At 49.3% G+C, this 23159-nt stretch overlaps 1 protein-coding gene and 3 pseudogenes across 1 annotated transcript; 2 read left to right on the top strand and 2 right to left on the bottom strand.

Annotated features, from left to right (window-relative positions):
• Positions 1-6805: 6805 nt before the first annotated feature.
• Positions 6806-6919, top strand: LOC136662978 (5S ribosomal RNA; annotated as a pseudogene).
• Positions 6920-12697: 5778 nt separating this feature from the next.
• PLPP5 (phospholipid phosphatase 5) lies at positions 12698-23018 on the top strand. The gene is made up of 7 exons (XM_066639535.1): positions 12698-12765; positions 17123-17231; positions 19146-19236; positions 20079-20142; positions 20444-20568; positions 22025-22195; positions 22423-23018. Exons 2-7 carry the CDS (start codon positions 17172-17174, stop codon positions 22590-22592), a joined length of 681 nt encoding a protein of 226 aa, XP_066495632.1. The 5' UTR covers positions 12698-12765; positions 17123-17171; the 3' UTR covers positions 22593-23018.
• Positions 19683-19805, bottom strand: LOC136662982 (5S ribosomal RNA; annotated as a pseudogene).
• Positions 19835-19954, bottom strand: LOC136662703 (5S ribosomal RNA; annotated as a pseudogene).
• Positions 23019-23159: the final 141 nt, after the last annotated feature.

The raw sequence follows: 23159 nt of genomic DNA, 5'->3' as shown, positions 1-23159 counted from the left end.
ACTGGATAGCCCCCACCCTGCTGCTGGTTAAGAACATAAGAACATAAGAACAGCCCCACTGGATCAGGCCATAGGCCCATCTAGTCCAGCTTCCTGTATCTCACAGCGGCCCACCAAATGCCCCAGGGAGCACACCAGGTAACAAGAGACCTCATCCTGGTGCTCTCCCCTACATCTGGCATTCTGACTTAACCCATTCCTAAAATCAGGAGGTTGCGCATACACATCATGGCTTGTACCCCATAATGGATTTTTCCTCCAGAAACTCGTCCAATCCCCTTTTAAAGGCGTCTAGGCTAGACGCCAGCACCACATCCTGTGGCAAGGAGTTCCACAGACCGACCACGCGCTGAGTAAAGAAATATTTTCTTTTGTCTGTCCTAACCCGCCCAACACTCAATTTTAGTGGATGTCCCCTGGTTCTGGTATTATGTGAGAGTGTAAAGAGCATCTCCCTATCCACTCTGTCTATCCCCTGCATAATTTTGTATGTCTCAATCATGTCCCCCCTCAAGCGTCGCTTTTCTAGGCTGAAGAGGCCCAAACGCTGTAGCCTTTCCTCATAAGGAAGGTGCCCCAGCCCCGTAATCATCTTAGTCGCTCTCTTTTGCACCTTTTCCATTTCTGACTGCATAGTTTTTGTTTGTTTGTTTGTTTGTTTGTTTAGGGGTACTTAAAAACCCTTCACTGGTTTGCTGCCCTCTTCTCAAGGGAAGAGAAGGACAGTGTCTGGGGCCCTGGCTTCCTCGCCCTGCTGCTGAACTCGCACTGAGGCTAAACTCGGAGTGCCTTACCTGGCACTTTGTTCCCAAGGCACTGGGTTCCCCAGAGGCCACACGCACTTCTGCAGAGAGGCTCACACAGTGGCAGGCACTAGCTTTATACCCCTAGCTCAGGGGTTGGCAACCTGCGGCTCTAGAGCCGCATGCGGCTCTTTCAGCTGTCTGCTGCGGCTCCTCCAGGTGAAAGTGGCAAAGAGTGTGACAGGAGGCACCTGTGCTGGGAGGGCAGGCTGCTTCCCTCCGCCCCCTGAGCTCACTGCCCTCCTCTCCCTTCACCCCCACCTGCCCCGCATTGCTTTCCCTTTTCAATTTTGCCTGCTCTGCAGGCTTAAGCTCCCTGCTTTTCCCTTCCCCAACTCTCCAGCAGGCTCAGCCAATCAGCATCCAGCAGGCTCCTGGCTTTTTCTGTTGGAATGGCTCAGGGCCCTTCACTGGCTGACCACCAGCCAATCCTGAGCCGCCCTCCTCCTCAGCCATTGCCAGCCCTTGCAGCCCGCCTTTCCCTGAGCAGGTCCCCACTCAGTGCAAGGAGAGGCTTTTCCTCCACAGCAGAGGAGACATCCTGTGTGTCTACTCAGTTGTAAGCCCCATTACAGAGGATGAAGCTTACTCCCAGGAAAGGGTGCCTGGGATGGCAGCCTTGAAGCCTGCTCAAGGCCAAGCGCAAGGACAGGTGAGTGGGAGCCCGCACAGGTCTGTTCCAGAGTAAGCCCCGATGTAGTCCCTGGGCTACTCCCAGGAAGGTGTGGAGGGCTGTATCCTCAGCCTCCTCCTGTGCAGGTCTACTCACAAGTAAGCCCCGCTGTAGTCAGTGGGGCTTCCTCCCAGGAAGGTGTGGAGGGCTGCAGCCTCAGCCCCCTCCTATGCAGGTCTACTCACAAGTAGTCAGTGAGGCTTCCTCCCAGGAAAGTGTGGAGAGGACTGCAGCCTGAGAGCTCCAACCAACTCATCTGCTCAGAAGTCCCATTGTAACCAATGGGGCTTACTCCCAGGATAGTGTGGAGAGGGTTGCAGCCTGAGTGAGGGAGGGAGGGAGGGAGGGAGGGCAGGCAGGGCAGAAGCTGGCCTGTGGTTCCCCCTTCCCCCCCAGCTCTGGCTTCTTCTCTTCCCCACCTCTGGAGTCTGTGTCCTTTCTTCCTTCCAGCAGGGTGCCTCTGGAAGGTGGGGGGAGTTCTTTAGTATCCATGTAAGATAAGCAGATGTCATAACTACCATATGTATTGGAATCCTGGAAGATCTGGTGAGGAGGTAGATGTGGTGTCAGCAGTGGCCCCTTTAAGGGTAAGGCCTGGGCATCCAGCAGAGTGTGCTGCACAGCTGCAGCCACTTGAAGGCAATAGGGCCCTCAGGGATATAATGGGCACTTGAGGAAGGGGGTGTGGGTTGGAGAAGGAGTGCAGGTTGGAGAGGAGACTGACTTGGCTTATTCACTTTGACTTGGATACTCTGACTGATTTGACTGACTTACTTTGGAATCTGACCTTGGACTGTGACTTGGCTTATTGACTTTGGACTCTGCCCTGGATGCTCTGACTGACTTTGTGACTAATGGACTGCTGGAGACACTGGAGTTTTGTGTGTGGCTGCTGTGCCCAAGACCTGCTGAGGACCCAGGGTCTGCTGTAGTGGTGGGAGGCTGCTAGCAGGAGAGAGGACCTCTGCAGGTTGAACAGGTGAGCTACCCTGGAGGTGGGGTCCGGCAGGACTGCAGGGCAGAACCAGGGTCATTTGTTGGGGGAAAGAAGGGGAGCTAACTTGCTTAAAGTGGGCCTAATTCTCCAGGCAGAGAATGGCCTTGGAATCAGGCAAAACACCGTAGAGGACCAGGTGTCTGAAAACACAGGACAAGAATGTATGACAAAACTACCTAAAAGCTACAAGAGGGGGCTACATTATAAAAATGGGATCTATAAGAGCATAAAGGTGGGGGGGGGAAACTATATATGCAGTATTATCTTCATTTTAGTTGTCAAAAGGGTTTTGTGGCTCCTGGGGTTTTTTTTCCTCCGGAAAATGGGTCCAAATGGCTCATTGAGTGTTTAAGGTTGCCGACTCCTGCCCTAGCTAGCTCCTCCTCCCTCCCTCCTTGCTGATTGAAAGGCGCTGGTCTTCCCAGGTAAGATTACAAAAGATCAGGAAGAGAAAAGGCTGCTGATGGGCCTAATCTACTTTGTAGGCTCCTGAATGCGGTGCTTGGATTTGCCTAATGGGGCTCTTATCACCTCCTAAAGGACAATGACTATGCTAATTTGCTAAATTGCTAAGTTTATGACTATGCTAAGCTAAATTGCCCTGGCTGACTGGGAATGGGCCCTTCCTAGGTTCTTACCCTCCTAATTATACCTGAATTCCTGTTCCAGGGTTGGGAGCTTAATTTTTCATTGCCTCTCTTTTTTCTCTCTATTTTGCCATTTTTTTTTTAAAGGCAGAAAATAATTAGGGGAAATCAGTTAATTAAGCCAACTCCAGGAGCTTCCTAACTGAACCTTCTCTCCTTTAATTCCCAAGTTCAGTCCATTGCAAAATCATGTAGCTTCTCCCTTTACGATATTACAAAATTATTACCTCACCTGTATCCAACATTCTGCCAAAATCATCCATGACTCTTATCCCTCTGACCACACCAGCCCCAGGGGTGTAGCCAAGGGGGGATGAGGGGGGAGCAAGCTCTGGTATTTCTCCTATGGCAGGAGCAGTGACATCATCAGCAAGAGCACTCAGGTGCTGTCTTGAAACTTTTCTCACAGAACTGAGCTGAGAAGCACAATTGAGCTGGCTCAGTAGGAGGCAAACTGAGAAATTTGCCTAGGGGCATAAGTTAACATCTAGGCAACTGTCTTTCCCAAGGACTGCCTAAAAGACAGTAGCTCATACTACATTATAAAAATTTTCCTAGGAGTAAGTCCTATTGGACATATGGCTGTGACAGTGTGGTTGTAGGAGAGGTATCCTTCTGACTTGTGCACTTTAAAACTTTCTCTCGATACCGAGCTAAACAAACGCATCGGTAAAGCAGCTACCACGTTTTCCAGACTCACTAAGAGAGTCTGGTCCAACAAGAAGCTGACGGAACATACCAAGATCCAGGTCTACAGAGCTTGCGTCCTGAGTACACTTCTGTACTGCAGCGAGTCATGGACTCTTCACTCACAACAGGAGAGGAAACTGAACGCTTTCCACATGCGCTGCCTCCAACGCATTCTCAGCATCACCTGGCAGGACAAAGTTCCAAACAACGCAGTCCTGGAACGTGCTGGAATCCCTAGCATGTATGCACTGCTGAAACAGAGACGCCTGCGTTGGCTCAGTCATGTTGTGAGAATGGATGATGGCCGGATCCCAAAGGAACTCCTCTATGGAGAACTCGTGCAAGGAAAGCGCCCTACAGGTAGACTACAGCTGCAATACAAGGACATCTGCAAGAGGGATCTGAAGGCCTTAGGAGTGGACCTCAACAAGTGGGAAACCCTTGCCTCTGAGCGGCCCGCTTGGAGGCAGGCTGTGCAGCATGGCCGTTCCCAGTTTGAAGAGACACTTGGCCAACAGTCTGAGGCTAAGAGGCAAAGAAGGAAGGCCCCTAGCCAGGGAGATAGACCAGGGACAGACTGCACTTGCTCCCAGTGTGGAAGGGATTGTCACTCCCGAATCGGCCTTTTCAGCCACACTAGACGCTGTTCCAGAACCACCTTTCAGAGCGCGATACCAGAGTCTTTCGAGACTGAAGGTTGCCAACAAACTACCCTATTGGTCAACTCCCCTCCTTACATCTGACTACTGATCTCCTGTCTGGTCCTGGATACTACATACACCTCTCATCCTCACCTTTAAAGCCCCCCTGCCCCGCCCCCCAATTCTCCTCATCTCCTTTATGTCATTATCCAGATTGTGAGCTCTCAGGGCAGGGATCTGCTTGTGTAAAGTGCCATGCACAAAGTTGGAAGTAAACAAATATTTATCATTACTGTTAATTGTTATCCATAATTCATATCAGTAAGAATTATTAAGTATTACTATTGAAACATGCATGCTGAAAATTGTTAAATGGTTATTTGTCATCCTAAATAGTCAATGAATAAAATAAATAAATAAAATGTAAACCTAAAAATAAAAAGGATAGCAATAAATAATTACTATGGTTAAATATAATTAATTGTCACACAGATAAGAGAACCTAAGCAAGGGTATTGTGTGAAGTGACATGGATGTTCTGTGTTTGGTTCTTGATCTGTGTCGGCTCATTCACACATGGAAGTCACCGCTCACTCGAGAGATTAGCATATACGCATGAACAGCCCAGGCCACTGCGAAGAGGATGGCCTCAGTTGATCTCAGCGACTGGGATGGGCCACGAGTCTGTAACAAACCTTGCATGGGGTGTACACCTCTTGAAAGGGAAAGCGCTCCTGTTACTTATAACTGACTACAACAGTGGCTCCCAAACTCTTTAGCACCGGGACTCACATTTTTAAACAACACTCTGTAAGGACCCACCTTGGTTTAAACACTAAAAAAAGCTAGAAAGAAATATTTTATTTTTTTATTTCTATTTATTTATTTATAAGTAACAATAACCAGAAAAAAGACTCTCAAGCATTTATCTCCCTATAATTATACAAACTTGCAAACTTCAGGAGCTCACCATTTTGCATGGGAATTAGCAGCTGTCTTGCAAACTGCAGGAGCTGAGCTCTTTGCAGGGTAATTAGCAACTCCAGTATCTGATTTTTGAAAAGCCTCAGGGCTTGAGGCAATTATTTATCTGATCTTTGGAGACCCACCAAAAATCACCCTTTGGATACCCATGAAAAAACAGGCCGTGACCCAGCAGTGGGTCCTGACCCACCATTTGGAAACCACTGCAATTAACAGAATTGTGAAGGCAAAATGCCAAAGAGGTGCCTCAAAATAGTGTTTTTTCCTGTTTCAAATGCTCTTAGAAATAATTTTGTCTTACCTTGAATGACATTGGCAGGATCATTTTCAACTGGAGCCTGTAGTGCTTTTTGTAGTATGTTTGCAGGCAAAAAATATAGGTCACGGAGGAACACAGCATGGCAGTGCTGCTAGCCTTCATGCTGCATCAGTCCCCCAAAAGCAAAAGCAGCCCTTTGCAGCTGTCCAAGCCTGCTCCACCCCCTCCAAATCTTAAAAGAGGTTTTCCTTTCAGATCGCATTCAAATTTAACAGGTCACACATTCTCCAAAATAGAACACTGCACCATTCCCTAGAGCAGCCATTTTCAACCAGTGCGCCGTGGCACACAGGTGTGCCGTAAGTGGTCCATAGGTGTGCCACAGGAATTTTGGGGAGGGTTGTTTATTAGTATGGCCAATGGGGGATGTGAACCCCCCACTGGCAGCATAGTGTGCCTTGTCAATTGTCAAAAACCAGATAGTGTGCCTGGGCAATTTTATTGCCTTGTCAGTGTGCCTTGAGATGAAAACAATTGAAAATTGCTGCCCTAGAGGGTTTGCTTGACAGGCTCAAACATCAGGCTGTTCCAAGGCAGCAATTTTAAATTCTGCTTTGGACTGGGAGGGTGGCCAGAAAAAGAGTGCATTTGGCCTGTCAGTTGGCTAGTAAACACTTGCAGGCAAAAAGATCAAGGTGGAACTGACCACCAACGATCACAAAAGCCTGGGAATAAATGCTGAATGGGGAGGCACCAGCCAGTTCCACAAAGGCAGGATAACTGGATTTACTGAAGAGGCCTTTGCGGAAGAGTGAATATAAAAACAAAGGCAGGCTTTTCCAAGTCCATCAATTATTTTCAATCCCTTTAATGAGATTGCTCCAGAGCCAGCTCCTTCATTCTAGCACTGTGTCTGACTGAGGGCCAAACCAAATGTCCGGAGACAGCTATCCCCATGTCTGTCCCATTGAACTATAAAGCAGGAGTGGGAAGGTCTGTTCTTCACATGAAAATGATCATCCAGGGAAAAGGAATGAATCCTGCCTTCTCCAGTCTTAGCTTTCATACCAGAAATGAACCAATCTGGGAGAAAATGGCATTTATTCAAAGCGGCAACTGTTACCCTGCACATGCCTGATCTTGTCTGATCTCAGAAGCTAAGCAGGGTCAGGCCTGGTTAGTACTTAGATGGGAGACTGCCTGGGAATACCAGGTGCTGTAGGCTTATACCATAGTCTTTCGAGACTGAAGCAAAATGTGGTTAGGCAAAATGGGCAAGTGTCACTGGGGGAGGCTTATTGATCTAGGCCAGGGGTGTGATTCTCACTTGGGAGAATCCTGGGTTCAAATCCCACAGGATGCCTTACATCTGGGAGAAAGGGAACTGTACCTTTGGAAAGGAGTGGCAAGTACATGCCTTCTGTGAAGAAGGGCCCCAGGTGCAGTCCCCGGGCACCTCCAGGTAGGACCCCAAAAGACTTCTGGGAGAACTGTTATTGATCAGTATCAACAATATTGACTCAGATGGACTGATGGGACGCAGCTCCCTAGATTTGCTCTCCTCCCCAGTGTGCTGCTTTGCGCGTAAAGAGCGTGCGCAGACACATGCCCATGTGTGTGAACTTTATATGTGCACAGGCCAGTCACATGGTTAAAAGTCACATCTATTTTGGGCAGGGCTGCCTCAAGACTTTCCCTCCTGATGCGCAAGGTGGGATGCCCAATGCCCAGCCTCTGCCCCTTCCACTCTCTGCTGTTCTAGCTCAGCACTCTCCTCCCCTCCACATCTCCTCTTCCTTTCTGTTCCCCTTGTCTTTTTCCAATCCAGAGAGTGAAAGGAAGCGAAGCAACAGCAGTTCACAGAGACAGGCAACCCCCACGAATCCAACGCCTGAGGCGACCACCTCAGTTGGCCTTATGGATGGGCCGGCCTTGTCATTTGGTCCTAAACAAAGAAGGTGGATGAATCGCATTCCATTGCTCACATCTTCAGGAGTCAGTGTAGGGAACGGAAGCATTTTTGGATCCCCCTCTTGGCGGCCTGTAGTATTCGACTGAGTCCAAAAGAACCAGCACAAGAACTGAATGAACAGCTCCATCTGGTGGTCAAATCATACTATTGGGAACACAGGCGTTCATTTCTGCAGGATGACTCCAACCTCTGCTTTGCAATGTCTTGAGCCCCAATGGAGAATATCCATGGGAAACATTGTTCGTTGCCCACTTGCCCCACTCTCAGAGATCTGGAAACCCTATGTTCAACTTGCATGTGCAAGTAGGGGTGGGCACACAACAGGATGGGGCCACCATGCAAAATCCCACTCGCCTTCTACACGTGCAGGGTAAACACAGAGGTGATTATACTACCAATATTACACCCAGGGTTGCTATACCTTAAGAGTGGGGTCTTTCTTTCTTTCTTTCTTTCTTTCTTTCTTTCTTTCTTTCTTTCAAGGGGGGGTGGGGTCATTAAATCTAGGTTACAGCCTTCAGAGCTTCCTGTTAAAACTCCCAGGACTGCTTTGAGTGGTCAACCTGGAGATTGATGCTGATTCTCACGCATTCCAGGTCTGAACAATTGGCAACCCTACATTCATTGGATTGGGACCATTCTGGTGGCATGGCATTGCTCTAGGCCTGCCCTTCAAAATGACCACACACACCCTCACCACCACATAGGACGCAGAGCATGACATGGATGCATCAGCACTAGAAAGCGGGATAGGATTGAGCCCAAAGAGACTGAGTGCCTACTCATGAGTAAACACAGTTGCCCCCTCATGCGTAAACATGCACACGTGGCTCAGTTTCACTTTCCATAGGGCTCAAGACCTTTTCCAAGTCAATTATCAACTTGTCCGTTTCAGTCTCACAATCCACCCACAATCAGGTTGCAACCCACTAAATGGGTCATGATGACCCACAGTTTGGGAAGCTCTGGTGTAACACTATCTGAGCATGTTGTATCCTCCACATGTACTACCTTGATGTTTGTCCTTACAACAACCGTGTCAGGTAATTATGGGGTGTAGCTCCAGAACAGAGTCCTAGCCTAACATGCACAAGGTCCCGCGTAGTGGACACCCACTTCCAGTTTGTGTAGGCAACTATGATTGCATAGAAGGCAGCTTCTTACAAAACAAGACAACTGAGTTCCACTTGCAAGTGGTGCTTCAAGAAGTGATAATCCAATCAGAGGTTTCTTGACGGTGAGGTCAGGCAGGAAGTTCAGACTCCCAGACCACTGCACAGATGCTGAGATGCATTAAAAGTGCAAATCAGATACAGGCTCCATTACCTCCCATAATTGCTTTGTTTACAGGGCAAAGCAGCCATCAGTTCCGTTCGTTCTTCAGGCTTCAGGTTCATCAACAGAAGCATCCATTCTGGTTGCCAGAAAACCACTGAGAAGATTTCCCTGAATTACTATTAATTTTGAGTACAGATAGAAAAAACAGCAACTATCAAATCTGGAAGGGCAACGCAAGTTTTGTCCAAACAATGTTTGGGGGGAATTGCTCTGGAACACAGAAGGCCTTGAGGAACGTCTTCATATTTTTTAAATTTGTCTTAAGAAGTCCTACTGGATCAGGCCCAAGGCTCATCTAGTCCAGCCCACCAGCTCCTCTGGGAAGTCACAAGCAGGAGAGAAAGACATACTTCCCAGTTGCCTTTGATCCCCTACAACTGGTATTCAAGTGAATCCTACCTCTGAACCTGGTGGTAGCACACAGGCATCACGACTAGCAGCCATTGGTAGGCTTGTCCTCTGCAAACTTGTCCAAGCCCTTTTTGAAGCCATCCTGAGTGGCTGTTGCCAAATCTTGTGGCAGTGAGTTCCATAGACTAAGGATGCGTTGTGTGAAGTAGCCCTCCTTTTGTCTGCCTTGAGTCTCCCTATATTTTCACACGCTTTGCAAACTGCAAAAGCTGAGCTCCTTAAAGGGGCATTAGCAGCTACAGTGTCTGATTTTTGAATAGCCTCGGGGCTTGAGGCAATTAGTTATCCGATCTTTCCATCCCACTTTGGTGACCCACCAAGAATCAGGTAGTGACCCACCAGTGGGTCCCGACACACAGTTTGGAAATGGCTGCTCTAGAAGGTTATTGAGGCACGATTTACCTTTGCACAAACCACGCTGAAGAAATCTTCTTCAGCAAGACTTGTTTCTCCAGATGCGTAATCATTTTATCTTGCATTCTGCTTTCCACCAGTTTGTTTATTTTTCACATTTTTATGAAATGTGAAAGAGCACAGGGTGGTGTATGCAGCTGCTCCCCTCCTTTTGTTCTCACAACAACCCTGTGAGGTAGGTGAGACTGAGAGAAAGTAACAGGCCCAAGGTCACCCAGGAAGCTTCGTGGCTGAGCAGACTTTTAACCGATCGGTCTGTACTTTCCTGGACCCCTTTTTAAAATACTGGTGTGAGACTGTCCATCTTCCAATGCACGGAGACTAATTTAAAAAAGGCAAGTTACTGGTAACTATTTCTGTCAGAAGGTCAGCAATTTCACATTTGAGCTCCCTGAGAACTCCTAAGTGGATGTCACCCAGACCCAGTGATCTGTTAGGTTGCCATTTGTCAATACATTCTAGAGAACCTCATCCCTTCTCGCTTTCACTTGACTTAGTTCTTCAGACTCTCGCCCCGAGCGTGTCAGTCCAGGCACAAGTATCTGTCCTCCATTTTCTGTAGTAAAGACAGATGCAAAGCATACATTCGACTTCTCTGCAATCTCCACATCCTCTTTTCAAGTTCCATTTTATTCCCTCGCTCTCCGTCTGTCTGACGCAAACAGCTCAACGGCCTCCCCAGCAGGTTTCCTGCTTTTGATGTAAAGACATTTTTATTGTTTGACTTGCGGTTTACAACCATGAGTTCCCCATATTCTTTTTCCCCATGTGCCTTTTTGTCAAGAGGGGATATGATTGCGCTCTTCAAATACCCTTCAGATATGAAGGGCTGTCATATGGAAGAAGGAACAAATTTCTTCTCAGTTGCCTCTGAGAGCAGAACTAGTTCCAATGGGTACAAACTGCAAGAGAGGAGATTCGAACTGGACATCAGGAAGAAACCCTTGATGGTCAGGGCGGTTTGGTGGTGGAACAGATTGCCGAGGGAGGCGGTGGATTCTCCCCTCACTGGAAATCTTCAAGTGGAGGCTTGTCTGGCACCTGCTAGAGATGCTTTAGGATGACTTCCTGCTACAGGCAGGGGGTTCGACTAGATGACCTTGTGGGTCAAACTGCCGCTGTGCCAACCAGGACTGGCCTTTCCCCAGCCCCTCTTCCATCTTCCAGCACAGGCCAGACCTGGAGTATTGCGTCCAGTTCTGGTCGCCATATCTCAAAAAATTGTATAGTGGAAATGGAACTGGAGCAGAAGAGAGCGACCAAAATGATTACTGGGCTGGGACACCTCCCCAGGGTGACCAGATGTCACAACTGCAGAAGAGGACAAGGCACTCCAGAATGTAGGTCATCCAGAAAAAATGTAGAACGTGACAAAATAAAAGCTCGCAAAGAAACACTCACATCTTGATTTCATGGGGTTAAATTAAACACTATATCACAGGAAAAACCTAGGGAAAAAGAAAAGAAGGGAGGGGGGAATGGGGGCGTTGACAAATGCCAGGGAGAGCCAGAGAGAGAGAGAGAGAGAGAGAGAGAGAGAGAGAGAGAGAGAAGGGAGAATAAGGTATGCAAGGTGCTATGCTCAAGGGGAAAAGGAGGACATTGAAGTTCTTTTCCAGGACACAAGGCTATAAAAGAAGACATGTCCTGGAAATAAGAGAACATCTGGTCACTCTGCACCTCCCTTACAAGGAAAGGCTACAGAGCATTTGGGGCTCTTAAGTCTAGAAAAAAGGGACCTGGGGGACATGATTGAGACATAGAGAATTATGCAGGGGGTGGATAGAGTGGATACACTTTTCCCTCTCGCACAGCACCAGAACCAGGGGACATCCACTGAAATTGAGTGTCCGCTGAGTTAGGATAAACAAAAGAAAATATTTCTTGACCCAGTATGTGATTAGTCTGTGGAACAGATGGGGGGTCCCACGCCATCCTGCTCCCCACTTTTGGGGGGGCAGAGACACACACTAGATGATGTGCCAGATGGGGGTCTCACACCATCTTGCCCCCCACTTATTGGGGGACAGGTGGAGTACCAGATGGGGGCCTAACACCATCCTGCCTCCCCACATTTTCTGGGGGCAGGGAGACATACTAGGCGTAGTGCCAGAGGGGGTCTCACACTATCCTGCCCCCCACTTTTGGGAGGGCAGGGACACACACTAGGTGGAGTGCCAGATGGGGGTCTCACACCATCCTACCCCCCACTTATTCGGGGGGGGGCAGGTGGAGTACCAGATGGGGGCTTTACAGCATCCTACCCCCCACATTTTTGGGGGGGACAGGGGCACACACTAGGTGGAGTGCCAGATGGGGGCCTAACACCATTCTGCCCTCCCCCCTTTTTTGGTGGGGGCAGGGACACACACTACGAGGAATGCCAGAGGGGCGTCTCACACCATACTGCCCCCACTTGGGGGGGGGGGTTAGGGACACACACTAGGTGGAGTGCCAGGTGGGGGTGATGGCATCTGGCCTGGATGCCTCGAAAAGGGGATTGGAGAGATTGATGGAGGCAAAGTGAGAAGCCGCGATGGGCACGTGCCACCTCCTGGCTTCAGAAGTGGATGCCAGATGCCAGGGAGTGGCACCAGGATGCGGGTCTCAGGTTGCCCCGTGCGCTCCCTCGGGGACCACTGTGGGATGCTGGACCTTTGGCCTGGCTCCTCTGATGTCCCTCTATTCTCAAGCTAGATGCCCACTTGGCAAGCCAGGCTCTTTCTCTTTCTGGGGGTGGGGGTGGGACAGGCAGGCCCCGCCCCCTGCCCCGCCCCCTCTTTTGGAGAGCCGGCGGGCGGAGCCTTGGCGCGTCCGCCTGAGCGCATCGCGTGGCTGCTGCAGGAGCCCAGCCGGAGGATGCGGAGGGTCCCGCGGGCGGGGCTGCTGCTGGCGCTGGAGGTGGCGGTGCGCGCGCTGCTGCTGGGGCTCTTCTTGTGAGTAGCGCCTGCAGCTGCGCGCAGTGCTCGGACGACGCGGGCCCTGCGTCCGAGGGAGCCCGGAGGGGGTGGGAAGCGCTTTCGGGGGGCGCGCGTCTGGCTGCCGTAATGACACGTCACCGCCGGCTCCTTCCTGACAGCTGGTTGCCACTGCGGTGCACAGAAGACCAGATCCTTCCGGGAGAGTTGCGGGGGGGCCATGGCCTGTGCCTGTGCCTGCATCTTCCCCCCCCCACCTTGCTTGCCTTGCATGCTCTCTATGCTCCAGCCTGTGCTCTGATGCTCTGCTTTCGGGGGAGGGGGTGCTAGGCGAGTGGCATCCATGGGGTGGCCTCCTGGATGTGACAGATGCTGACTTCTCATCCAGGGAAGACCATCTGGCTAGCAACAAGGCACTGCCGTTGTGGGGAGGGAGCCTGTCTGGCTCTGACCCTTAGGCACCACTGCCACGCTTGTGTGACGCCTTTTGTCACCTGGAAAGTGAAGAGTGTTTTTAGCTCTCGTCCACAATGGCAGTGGGAAAGGATGGTGTGAGACCCCCCCATCTGGCACTCCAACTAGTGTGTCTCCCTCTCCCCCATATAAGTGGGGGCAGGATGGTGTGAGATCTCCCTCTGGCACTCCACCTAGTGTATCTCTCTGCCATCCCAGTAAGTGGGGGGCAGTATGGGGTGAAACCCCATCTGAAACTCCACCTAGTGTGTCTCCCTGTCCCCCCCAAAAGTGGGGGGCAGGATGGTGTGAGATCCCCATCTGGCACTCCACTTAGTGTGTCTCTCTGCCTCCCATAAGTGGGGGGCAGGATGGTGTGAGACCCCCATCTGACACTCCGCCTGGTGTGTCTCTCTGCCTCCCATAAGTGGGGGGGGGGGGGTCAGGATGGTGTGAGATCCCCATCTGACCACCTGGTGTGTCTCCCTGCCCCCCAATAAGTGGGGGGCAGGACGGCGTGAGACCCCCCATCTGGCACTCCACCTAGTGTATGTCCTTGCCCCCAGTAAGTAAGCATAAGATGGGTATAAGGTAGCGCTGATGTGGGAACAGCACAGGAGAGTTGGCCTCTTGTCACTGTTCACAGGTCCAAATGGGTGCCCAACACAGAACAATTGATATGTAGGTGGCAGGACCGTAATGTGCCATTTCCCGCACCCTTGACCTACTGGAAGTGCTTGACTGACGGGCTCTTTCTGACTCCCATGTGTTACCATAATGAAGAGGCACTTGACTGTGCTGACGTCGGTCTCCTCTCCAGCCTTGCGAACTGGAGAGACTGAGGGCAGAGTCCAGGAGGTGTGTTCTGTTTGGTGTGCAGTTCCAAAAGGAAGCCAAGTGCCTTGGAGTTGTCAAAAGCAGGGCTGTAATCCTAGACACACCGTTTTCCTGGGACTTTGCCTAATTGAAAGGCAGTGGGGCTTACTTTTGAGTAGACATGCCTCAGATTGGGTGGAGAGGGCTGCCTGGGTATTAGCACTGAGTTCAGCTACACACACACACACACACACACACTTGGACCACCCCATTTTTTCCTCTCCTGGTGGTATTGGTGACACTTTTAAGTGTATGAATAGCTATAGTCATTTGCCTTGAATACAGTGGGGAAAAAGTACAGGTGGGGATAAGAGCCAAAAGAGTCATGATTTAGTTAGCAGAGAAGTGCATTTTATTCCTTGTGTGATTCACACTCAAACATCAGTTACTTGAAAATAAGAAGATTGAAATCTGTCCAATCCCTTTTGAAAGGCATCTAGGCCAGACACCATCTCCACTTATTGTGGCAAGAAGTTCTATAGATCAATTACTGTGGAATTCTATCTTCATACTGTGGATGGAGGAAGTGGAGGAGAATGATGCAGAGAACTGTCATGTTGCCATTTGCCCTTTTGCAATAAGCAAACAGGCAAGTTTGGCTGGCTGGCTGTGCAATCCAGCCCAGGAGTCGGAATGCAGGAAGTGTCTGTGTGCTGAGTCAAGCCATCAATCCATCTGATCAGGATTGCAACACTGACTGGCAGCAACTCTCTGGGAATTCAGGGAGGGATTTTTCCCAACCCTACCTAGAGGTGCCAGAGATTGTTTGGGGAGAGGGATTATATATAGGTTGGCAACCTTCAGTCTCGAAAGACTCTGGTATCGCGCTCTGAAAGGTGGTTCTGGAACAGCGTCTAGTGTGGCTGAAAAGGCCGATTCGGGAGTGACAATCCCTTCCACACTGGGAGCAAGTGCAGTCTGTCCGTGGTCTGTCTCCCTGGCTATGGGCCTTCCTTCTTTGCCTCTTTGCCTCAGTTTGTTGGCCACGTGTCTCTTCAAACTGGGAAAGGCCATGCTGCACAGCCTGCCTCCAAGCAGACTGCTCAGAGGCCAGGGTTTCCCACTTGTTGAGGTCCATTCCTAAGGCCTTTAGATCCCTCTTGCAGATGTCCTTGTATCGCAGCTGTGGTCTACCTGTAGGGCGCTTTCCTTGCACGAGTTCTCCATAGAGGAGATCCTTTGGGATCTGGCCATCATCCATTCTCACAACATGACCGAGCCAACGCAGGCGTCTCTGTTTCAGCAGTACATACATGCTAGGGATTCCAGCACGTTCCAGGACTGTGGAACTTTGTCCTGCCAGGTGATGCCGAGGATGCATCGGAGGCAGCGCATGTGGAAAGCATTCAGTTTCCTCTCCTGTTGTGAGCGAAGTGTCCATGACTCGCTGCAGTACAGAAGTGTACTCAGGACGTACATGAAAGTGAAAGTTCATAAGATGTCTGGGGGAGGAGTGGCAGAAAGGGGGAAGCTGCTATTCTTAGATACATTTAAAAAAAAATTTAAAACCTACTTCAGCCCTGGAGGTGTACAATAGCGGAGCACAGAGCCACAGTCCTCAAGTGATTGCTTGAGTAGGCGTGTAGGTAGGTGGGCAGTTTCAAAATGCTACAGCCATGGCTGGAAGGGGGGGTCATGTCACTCCTCATTAGGTTTGGCACAGCAAATAGTTCCAGAGAAGAGATGCTCCTGATGCTGGCCCAGCCATGCCCTACGCACCGGTTGCACAGGGCAACAGCCATGTCCTACGCAAAGGATCGAGGAAGCCGCCTTTCCCCAAGTGTGAGCTGATTCTCTTTAGGTGCTTATGGAATGTGGCATATACGGGCCGTGCAACTGTTCCTTGAAGGGCAACGTTGCGTGACCTCTCCACAGAGAAGTCACATATGGCTGCGACTAGCAAGGAACAACTGTTAGTGTTTTGTGTAAACATTCTGATTGTACAAAAAAGCCCCACGGGAGACAGCTTGTCCAAGGCTTGTCCAATCTGTACGTTTGTGCATGATGGGAGATTGGAACCCATGGTGAAATGCAAGCTTCTGTTCTCTCATACTAACTGGATCTGGTACCTGGGGAAAGGCTGTCACTCGGCACTAGAGCGCTTGCTTTACATCTGTGGAACTCCTTGCCACAGGATGTGGTGATGCCACCTGGCCCCTTAAAAAGGGGATTGGACAGAAAAAGTCTATCCCAGGTTACAAGCCATGGTGGGTCTATCTTCTGGTTCTAGAAATAGGCTATGTCTGAATGCCAGGTGCCAGGGAGTGGCAACAGGATGCAGGTATCTTGTTGTCTTGTGAACTCTCTGAGGCATCTGGTGGACCACAGTGAGATCAGGTAGTTGCACTAGTTGGCCCTTGACCTGATCCAGCAGGGCTCTTATATTATGCTTTGCATTCCAGGCTCAGGCCCTGGCACAAATAGAGCTGAGAAAGACCCGTCTGAAACTCTGAATCAGTACTTCCAGTCTGTGCAGACAGCACTGAGCTAGCTGAAGCAGTGATCTGACTCTGTTTGGAAGCTTCCTGTGTCACTTTCACCATTTGTGGAAACCTCTTGTACAGGGGTGTCCAAACTTTGTGGCAGGAGGGCCACTTCATCTCTCTGACACTGTGTCAGGGGCCGGGGAAAAAAAGAATTAATTCACATTTCAAATTTGAATAAATTTACATAAATGAATATATTACAGATGGAACTTATATGAATGAGTGAAGGTCTTGCAATAGCTCAGGGCCTATAAAACCTTTCCTTCACTGCTGCTGCTGCATCACAGACGTGAAACAGCAGGCAGCGGAAGGAGCCCTCATCCCACAGCTCATGCGAGATGTTAAACAGTTGGCTGAGAGCAGTTGCATCAGGCCAGAGCGGGCTCCAGCAAGTCTCCAGAGGGCCAGAGGCTCATTGGAGACTGGAGGCTTCCTGAGGGCCAGATTGGGAGTCCTCGAGGGCCGCAAGTGGCCCCAGGGCCGGGGTTTGGGCCCCCCTGCTCTTGTACCAAATTTGTCTGGCCTCCTCAACTCTAGCCACCAGTTTGCTCTTTCCCTAGGATCACCGAACTTCTGCCTCCGTTCCAGCGAGTGATACAGCCTGAGGAGATGTGGCTATATAAAAACCCATATGTAGAGTCTGACCACGTACCTGCCAAGCCCATGTTTGTAAGTACACCATCCTTTCAAACACGTTTTTTAATGCTTGGGGCTGTGTCCACTGTGCAGGTTTGCAAAGAGATGCTGTTTCTAACTGGTTTCCCGCACATCCATGAGACCATCTGATGTGGGTTGCATCAGCGGCAGATTGTGAGGGGTCTGAGAGGATGGTAGACTCAGGATACCTTTTTGCCCCGAGTCTGCTACCAGTGCCTCTGTCCCAACTGCCCCCGCAGTGATCTCACTTGCTCAAGCAACAAGCAAATCATTCCTTGCAGGCTGTTGTCCAACCTGGAAATGCTGGACTTAAATAAAATGAAACCAGAAGTCAAGCATTTAATGTGAGAAACACATTAAAGGTTTGGGGTTTTTTCTTAGTGCAGAGTGGTGGACCCGAGATGGCATTAGGCAGCATTCTGGGTCATGCCACCCCTTGCCTCCAGTGTGAGGAATACGCTGTGGTCTGTGCAAACACACAATAATGTTGAACCTGTTGCAGATGACAGATTGTAGGCGAGCAAAGCAATCTTGTTTGACTTGATAAGGCAGGTCAAACTTCTGAGTTGCTTCCTTGCCTCACTCTCAGGTCTGGTTATAATTGAGGGCTAGAATTGGTGCTGTTTGATCTTGTCCAGATGCACAAATCAATAGCATTCAGGATTTAAAATAGTAATAAGCGAATTTGAAAGGTGGGAGCTTCTAGTTACAATGTGGAGATTTCTGGAAGTCTGTTTCATTTAAAAACAAGGAGATTGTATCTCTCAGATATGCTCGGGTTGGCCACAGTTGCTTAACTTAAGAGCCACGTGTGATAAACTTCAGACGTTTGAGAGACGCAGGAGAGATGTTTGAAAACGGCAATATTTAAAAAGCATTTACATTCTTAAATGTATTTACTCACCATGAACATTAAACTTACGTTTTAATCCAGTGGACTTGCAGTTTATACCTGAAAAATAATTATAAAGCTTGAAAAAAAATTTATTTACCTTTTTATATTAATTGTGATGACTGGCTGACATTGTTACAAGTGCGCAATGTGGCTGAATCAAGTCAGTGAAAGGGATCAAAGAGCTGTAAAAAAAATTGCTTAGGGCAGTGGTTCCCAAACTGTGAACTGTGGCTCCCTGGGAGGCCACAGAAACCAACCAGGGGAGCTGCAAAATCCTCACTAAAAATCTACCATCCTATTCAACATATAGGATTGTAGCCCTAATGGGGAGCTGTGGCCAAAGGCCCAGTAGGTCAAGGGAACTGCTAGTTGAAAAAGGTTTATAAACCACTGTCTTGGGGAGGGGGGGGGGGAAATCAGTCTTTATTCCTGACATATTTCCAGATTTACTTTTTTCCCCAAAAGATGCAAAGCAGGCCTAGGCAGAAAGCATTGGGAGCTCCCAAAGACTCACCTAATTGTCTTCTGATGTCCAGCCTAGCTGCCATGTTGTGACTGGCTCCACCTCTCCAAGCCACCACATTGGCCCAGCTGATCTTAAAGCTCTGACAAAAAAGAAAAATCCAGTTGCTCAAAACCTTCCCATGCCTGATATGCAAAATGAACCAAAATGTGAGAATAAAGAATGCTATCATTTTCTGTACACCTGGTGTGGGTTTTTGGTTGTCTACTGTGGAACTCCTTGCCGCAGGATGTGGTGCTGGTGTCTAGCCTACATGCCTTTAAAAGCGGATTGGACAAGTTTCTGGAGGAAAAATCCATTACGGGGTACAAGCCATGAAGTGTCTGCGCAACCTCCTGATTTTAGAAATGGGCTATGTCAGAAGGCCAGATGCAAGGGAGGGCACCAGGATGAGGTCTCTTGTTATCTGCTGTGCTCCCTGGGGCATTTGGTGGGCCGCTGTGAGATACAGGAAGCTGGACTAGATGGGCCTATGGCTTGACTCTGTCTCCGTTCACTTGTTTTCCAGTTCATTTCCTTTCTGTCTCCCCTGGTCCTGATTCTCCTGGCCAAATTTTTCATGAACGCTGACCAAGAAGACACAAGGGAAGCATGCCTCGGTGAGCTCGAGGTTGGGGGTGGTGGTGGAGGAGCTGGGTGGCCTCTGGAAACCGACATTTGTCACCCCTTTCCCCCAGCAGCCTTCCGCCAAATTTGCTTCCACTTTCTAGTGTGCCCTGACTGGTAAGAGCAAGGCATACTGGGATACTAAACAAACTTTAGGCTCCTGTTTTATAAAATTAAGTATTCGTGTATTCATTTGTCATTATCCTGTTTTGATTTAATAACATGAATAGTAATGCACTTGTATACCACTTGCCCACAAAAACAGTTTACAAGTGGCTTATATAGTAAAAGAGAGAAGATGGTTCCTTTTCCCAAAGAAAAGAATCTTACCCCCCTCCCCCCAATGCAAAAGAAACACCAGTATCTGTACTGACACCAGACTATCTGTATTTAGGTTCTGGCTGGTTGGCAACCTTCAGTCTGGAAAGACTATGGTATAAGCCTACAGCACCCGGTATTCCCAGGCGGTCTCCCATCCAAGTACTAACCAGGCCTGACCCTGCTTAGCTTCCGAGATCAGACAAGATCAGGAGATAGTGTTCAGTATAGGGAGATGGTTGGCAACCTTCAGTCTCGAAAGACTATGGTATAAGCCTACAGCACCCGGTATTCCCAGGCGGTCTCCCATCCAAGTACTAACCAGGCCTGACCCTGCTTAGCTTCCAAGATCAGACAAGATCGGGCATGTGCAGGGTAACAGTTGCTGTCTTCAGGTTCTGGCTACTCTGTACCAATTCCCCACTTCTCTAAGGCCCAACCCCCAAAATTCTGGATATGGGTCTGATCACTGTTGAAGATGCTGGGAATGATATGCTCTGTGCTTTTTTCTCCCTAGCTGCCAGCCTGGCTCTTGCCCTGAATGGTGTCTTCACCAACGCCGTGAAACTGGTGGTGGGCAGGTGAGAACCTACAGTGCCTTTTGAAAAGGCAGGATGGTGGAACAGAGCAGGAGATGGCTGGGGAGTGGATCACTCCCCATGGGGATGCCACAGACTTGAAAGATTTTCTCATAGATACTGGCATCCACAGTCAGCCAACCACTGATTGAAAGCTTCACATAGAAATTGTTTTCTGTTGGAAAAGCTTAAAGGCAGAACCTAATGCATGCCCTTCCCAACTTGCTTAAAATGTAAGGAAAAAAGAATGATGGCCCTTGGCTGCCTCGTTGACTGTGGGGACTGCTCCTCTTCCTCTCTCTAGGCCTCGGCCTGATTTCTTCTACCGCTGCTTTCCGGATGGACAAGCCACCCTTCAGCTATTGTGCACGGGTGATGCTCAAATAGTGACCGAAGGACGCAAGAGCTTTCCCAGCGGACATTCCTCTTGTGAGTGCACAGGTTGCCTTGATGATTAATTTCAGCCAGGGCTGGGAATCCTTAACCAAGAGAGCCAGGATCAATTTGGCAAATGGCTTGTGGTTAGAGCAGCAATTTTCAATCTTTTTCAGCTCACAGCACACTGATAAAGCACTCACATTTTCAGGGCACACCGTCCGTTTTTTTTACAACAGACGAGGCACACCACATTGGGCTCACATCTCCCAATGGCCCTAATAATAAATGACCCTCCCCCAAACTCCCGCGGCGCACTGCCGACCATTTTTGGCACACCGGTTGAAAATTGCTGGGCTAGATCCCGCAAGAATCTTCGCATGTGAATATTGTTTTCATTTGAAACCTGGCTACTTTAGAAAAGAAGACTAGCTAAACTGAGCAATGTGTCTTTTTTTTGGTTTATTTCTTGATACCTTCTGCTCACATCGATTTTGAAAACTGTTTTAAGTCTGTGTGTTTATTTGCTTATTGAAACCTTAAAAAAAATACTTCGTTAGAACCGATTCCTTCACACAGATGTTCCAAGCCCAGCCAATCTATAGCCCAGTGGTTCCCAAACTGTGAGTTGAGACCCTCTAGTGGGATGTGACCTGATTTTTGGTGGATTGCCCAAGGGTGATGGAAAGATCAGATAACTAATTGCCTCAAGCCCTGAAGCTATTCAGAAATCAGATACTGTAGCTGTCAATTACCCTGCAAATAGCTCAGCTCCCACAGTTTGCAAGCATGTGCAAATATAAGGGAGATAAGTTTCAGGGTCTTTTTTCTGGTTATTACTACTTATAAATAAATATTTCTTTTTAGATTTTTTTTTTAAAGTCTGATGAATCTAGGTGGGTCCTGAGAGAGCGTCATTTTAAAAAAGTGGGTCCTGGTGCTAAAAAGTTTGAGAATCACTGCTCAGATAGAAAACACAAGCAGACTTTGAGTTTTGTCACCTTGACTTTTGTCACTTTCTTCTTTTGTTCTTGACAAGCACCCAGAAGTGGCTGTTGTTTAAAGGGACCAAACATGGTTTAATGTGACTAAGGACCTGTGTGAAGCTTGGCTTGGGAGGCAAAGACTCCTGCAAGCAGTACATGGGTTCCAGGAGTCTGGGAGGGCAGCTCCACTGTATTCCATCCAGAACACAGCAAACTGGGTGAATGACTTAGCCTCCCAAGTTGAGCAGGCAACTTCCAGGTGCTCAGCAATGATAAGCAACCTCCATCCCCCTTAAACAACAGCTGATTGTGGGTGCTTGGCAAGGACGAAAGTAGACAGTGACCCAAAGGTTGCCGCCATTTGTGACTTGCATCATTGGTCTGCTCCCCAAACCAGATCCAGTGCAAGGTGCGCCTGTTTTAATTCTTTGAGCATGCAGGCTCCTATTTATAAAGGGGGGGGAGGGTTTTGCAGTGGCAATTGCAGTCGCAGTGTGCATTGTTGCGTCTCACCTGTCTTGCAGTTGCGTTTGCTGGTCTTGCCTTTGGCTCCTTCTACATTGCAGGGAAGCTGCACTGTTTTGCGCCCGGGGGACGTGGGCAGTCCTGGCGGCTGTGCGCTTTCATCGCACCTCTCTTCGTCGCGATGCTCATTGCTTTGTCCCGCACCTGTGACTACAAGCATCACTGGCAAGGTGAGTGCCGATGGGGAAGGGGAGCGTGGGTCTTAATTAGCGGGTGCACATCTCCAAAAGGCACTGCCAGTTTTTGAGAACCAGAAGTGCCTATCTGACACCTCGAGAGGCCTCCAAAAGGCACTTGCTGTTTTCAAGGCAGCACATGGGTGCATCGACTTAACCCGCTGTTCCTCATTCCGGATGGCTGGAAATGAACTTCCTGCTCTCTTTTCTTCCTCTCCAAGATGTGCTGGTTGGCTCGGCGATGGGTTGCGCATTGGCCTACCTGTGCTACAGACAACATTACCCTCCTTTGACGGACCCTGATTGTCACTGGCCGCTCCAGCGCAAGTCCAGACTCTCTGCCGCTGAGAGGCAAAAGCTGACCCTCTCGGGGTTCAGCCTGGATGTTTAAAGGCCTACAAGGATCTCTTGCATGCCTGGAGCCTGATTGAAAAAAAAGGGAGCATAGCCTTTCCGTCTTACCTTGTGCCTGGAGAAGGACAGTCAGCACCCCGTCCATCCCCTTTCCACACGTTTAAAGCTCTAGCTCCCTTGTCAGGGCTTTGGACGTGCTTCTCTCTCTTTTCTTGGGAGCCTCCAGGCAGGGAAGGAAATGAGGCTGTTTTGCTTCTGTTATAGCACTGAAGGGCTGTCAACCCTCTTGTCCCCCGAAGCCCAATCGTAGGTTGCCTACAAAGGATCGGCAATTCGGCAGCCAGTCCAAAACCCATTCTATAGCACATCCTGTAGCCATTGTGCAACACTGCTGACATCAGTGTTTATTTTGGAATGCTGACATTGCAATGGACCAAAAGGCAGTTTAGTCCGGGCCCTTGCTGCAAGGTAGAGTCATCCCCCCCCCCCCAACCACAATCCACCTCCACATTCACCCTGATTAATAGCCCGCAGTCTTGGCCAGTGTGCCACAACTGGCAAGGTGTCTACAATGTGGTTTCACAAGCTGTGTTGAGCAAACCTC

The sequence above is a fragment of the Tiliqua scincoides genome, chromosome 11, assembly GCF_035046505.1.
Source record: "Tiliqua scincoides isolate rTilSci1 chromosome 11, rTilSci1.hap2, whole genome shotgun sequence".
In the NCBI taxonomy this organism is placed as follows: Eukaryota; Metazoa; Chordata; class Lepidosauria; order Squamata; family Scincidae; genus Tiliqua; species Tiliqua scincoides.
The sequence above is the reverse complement of the archived record's forward strand: the minus strand, read 5'-3'. Positions and strand labels throughout refer to the sequence as shown.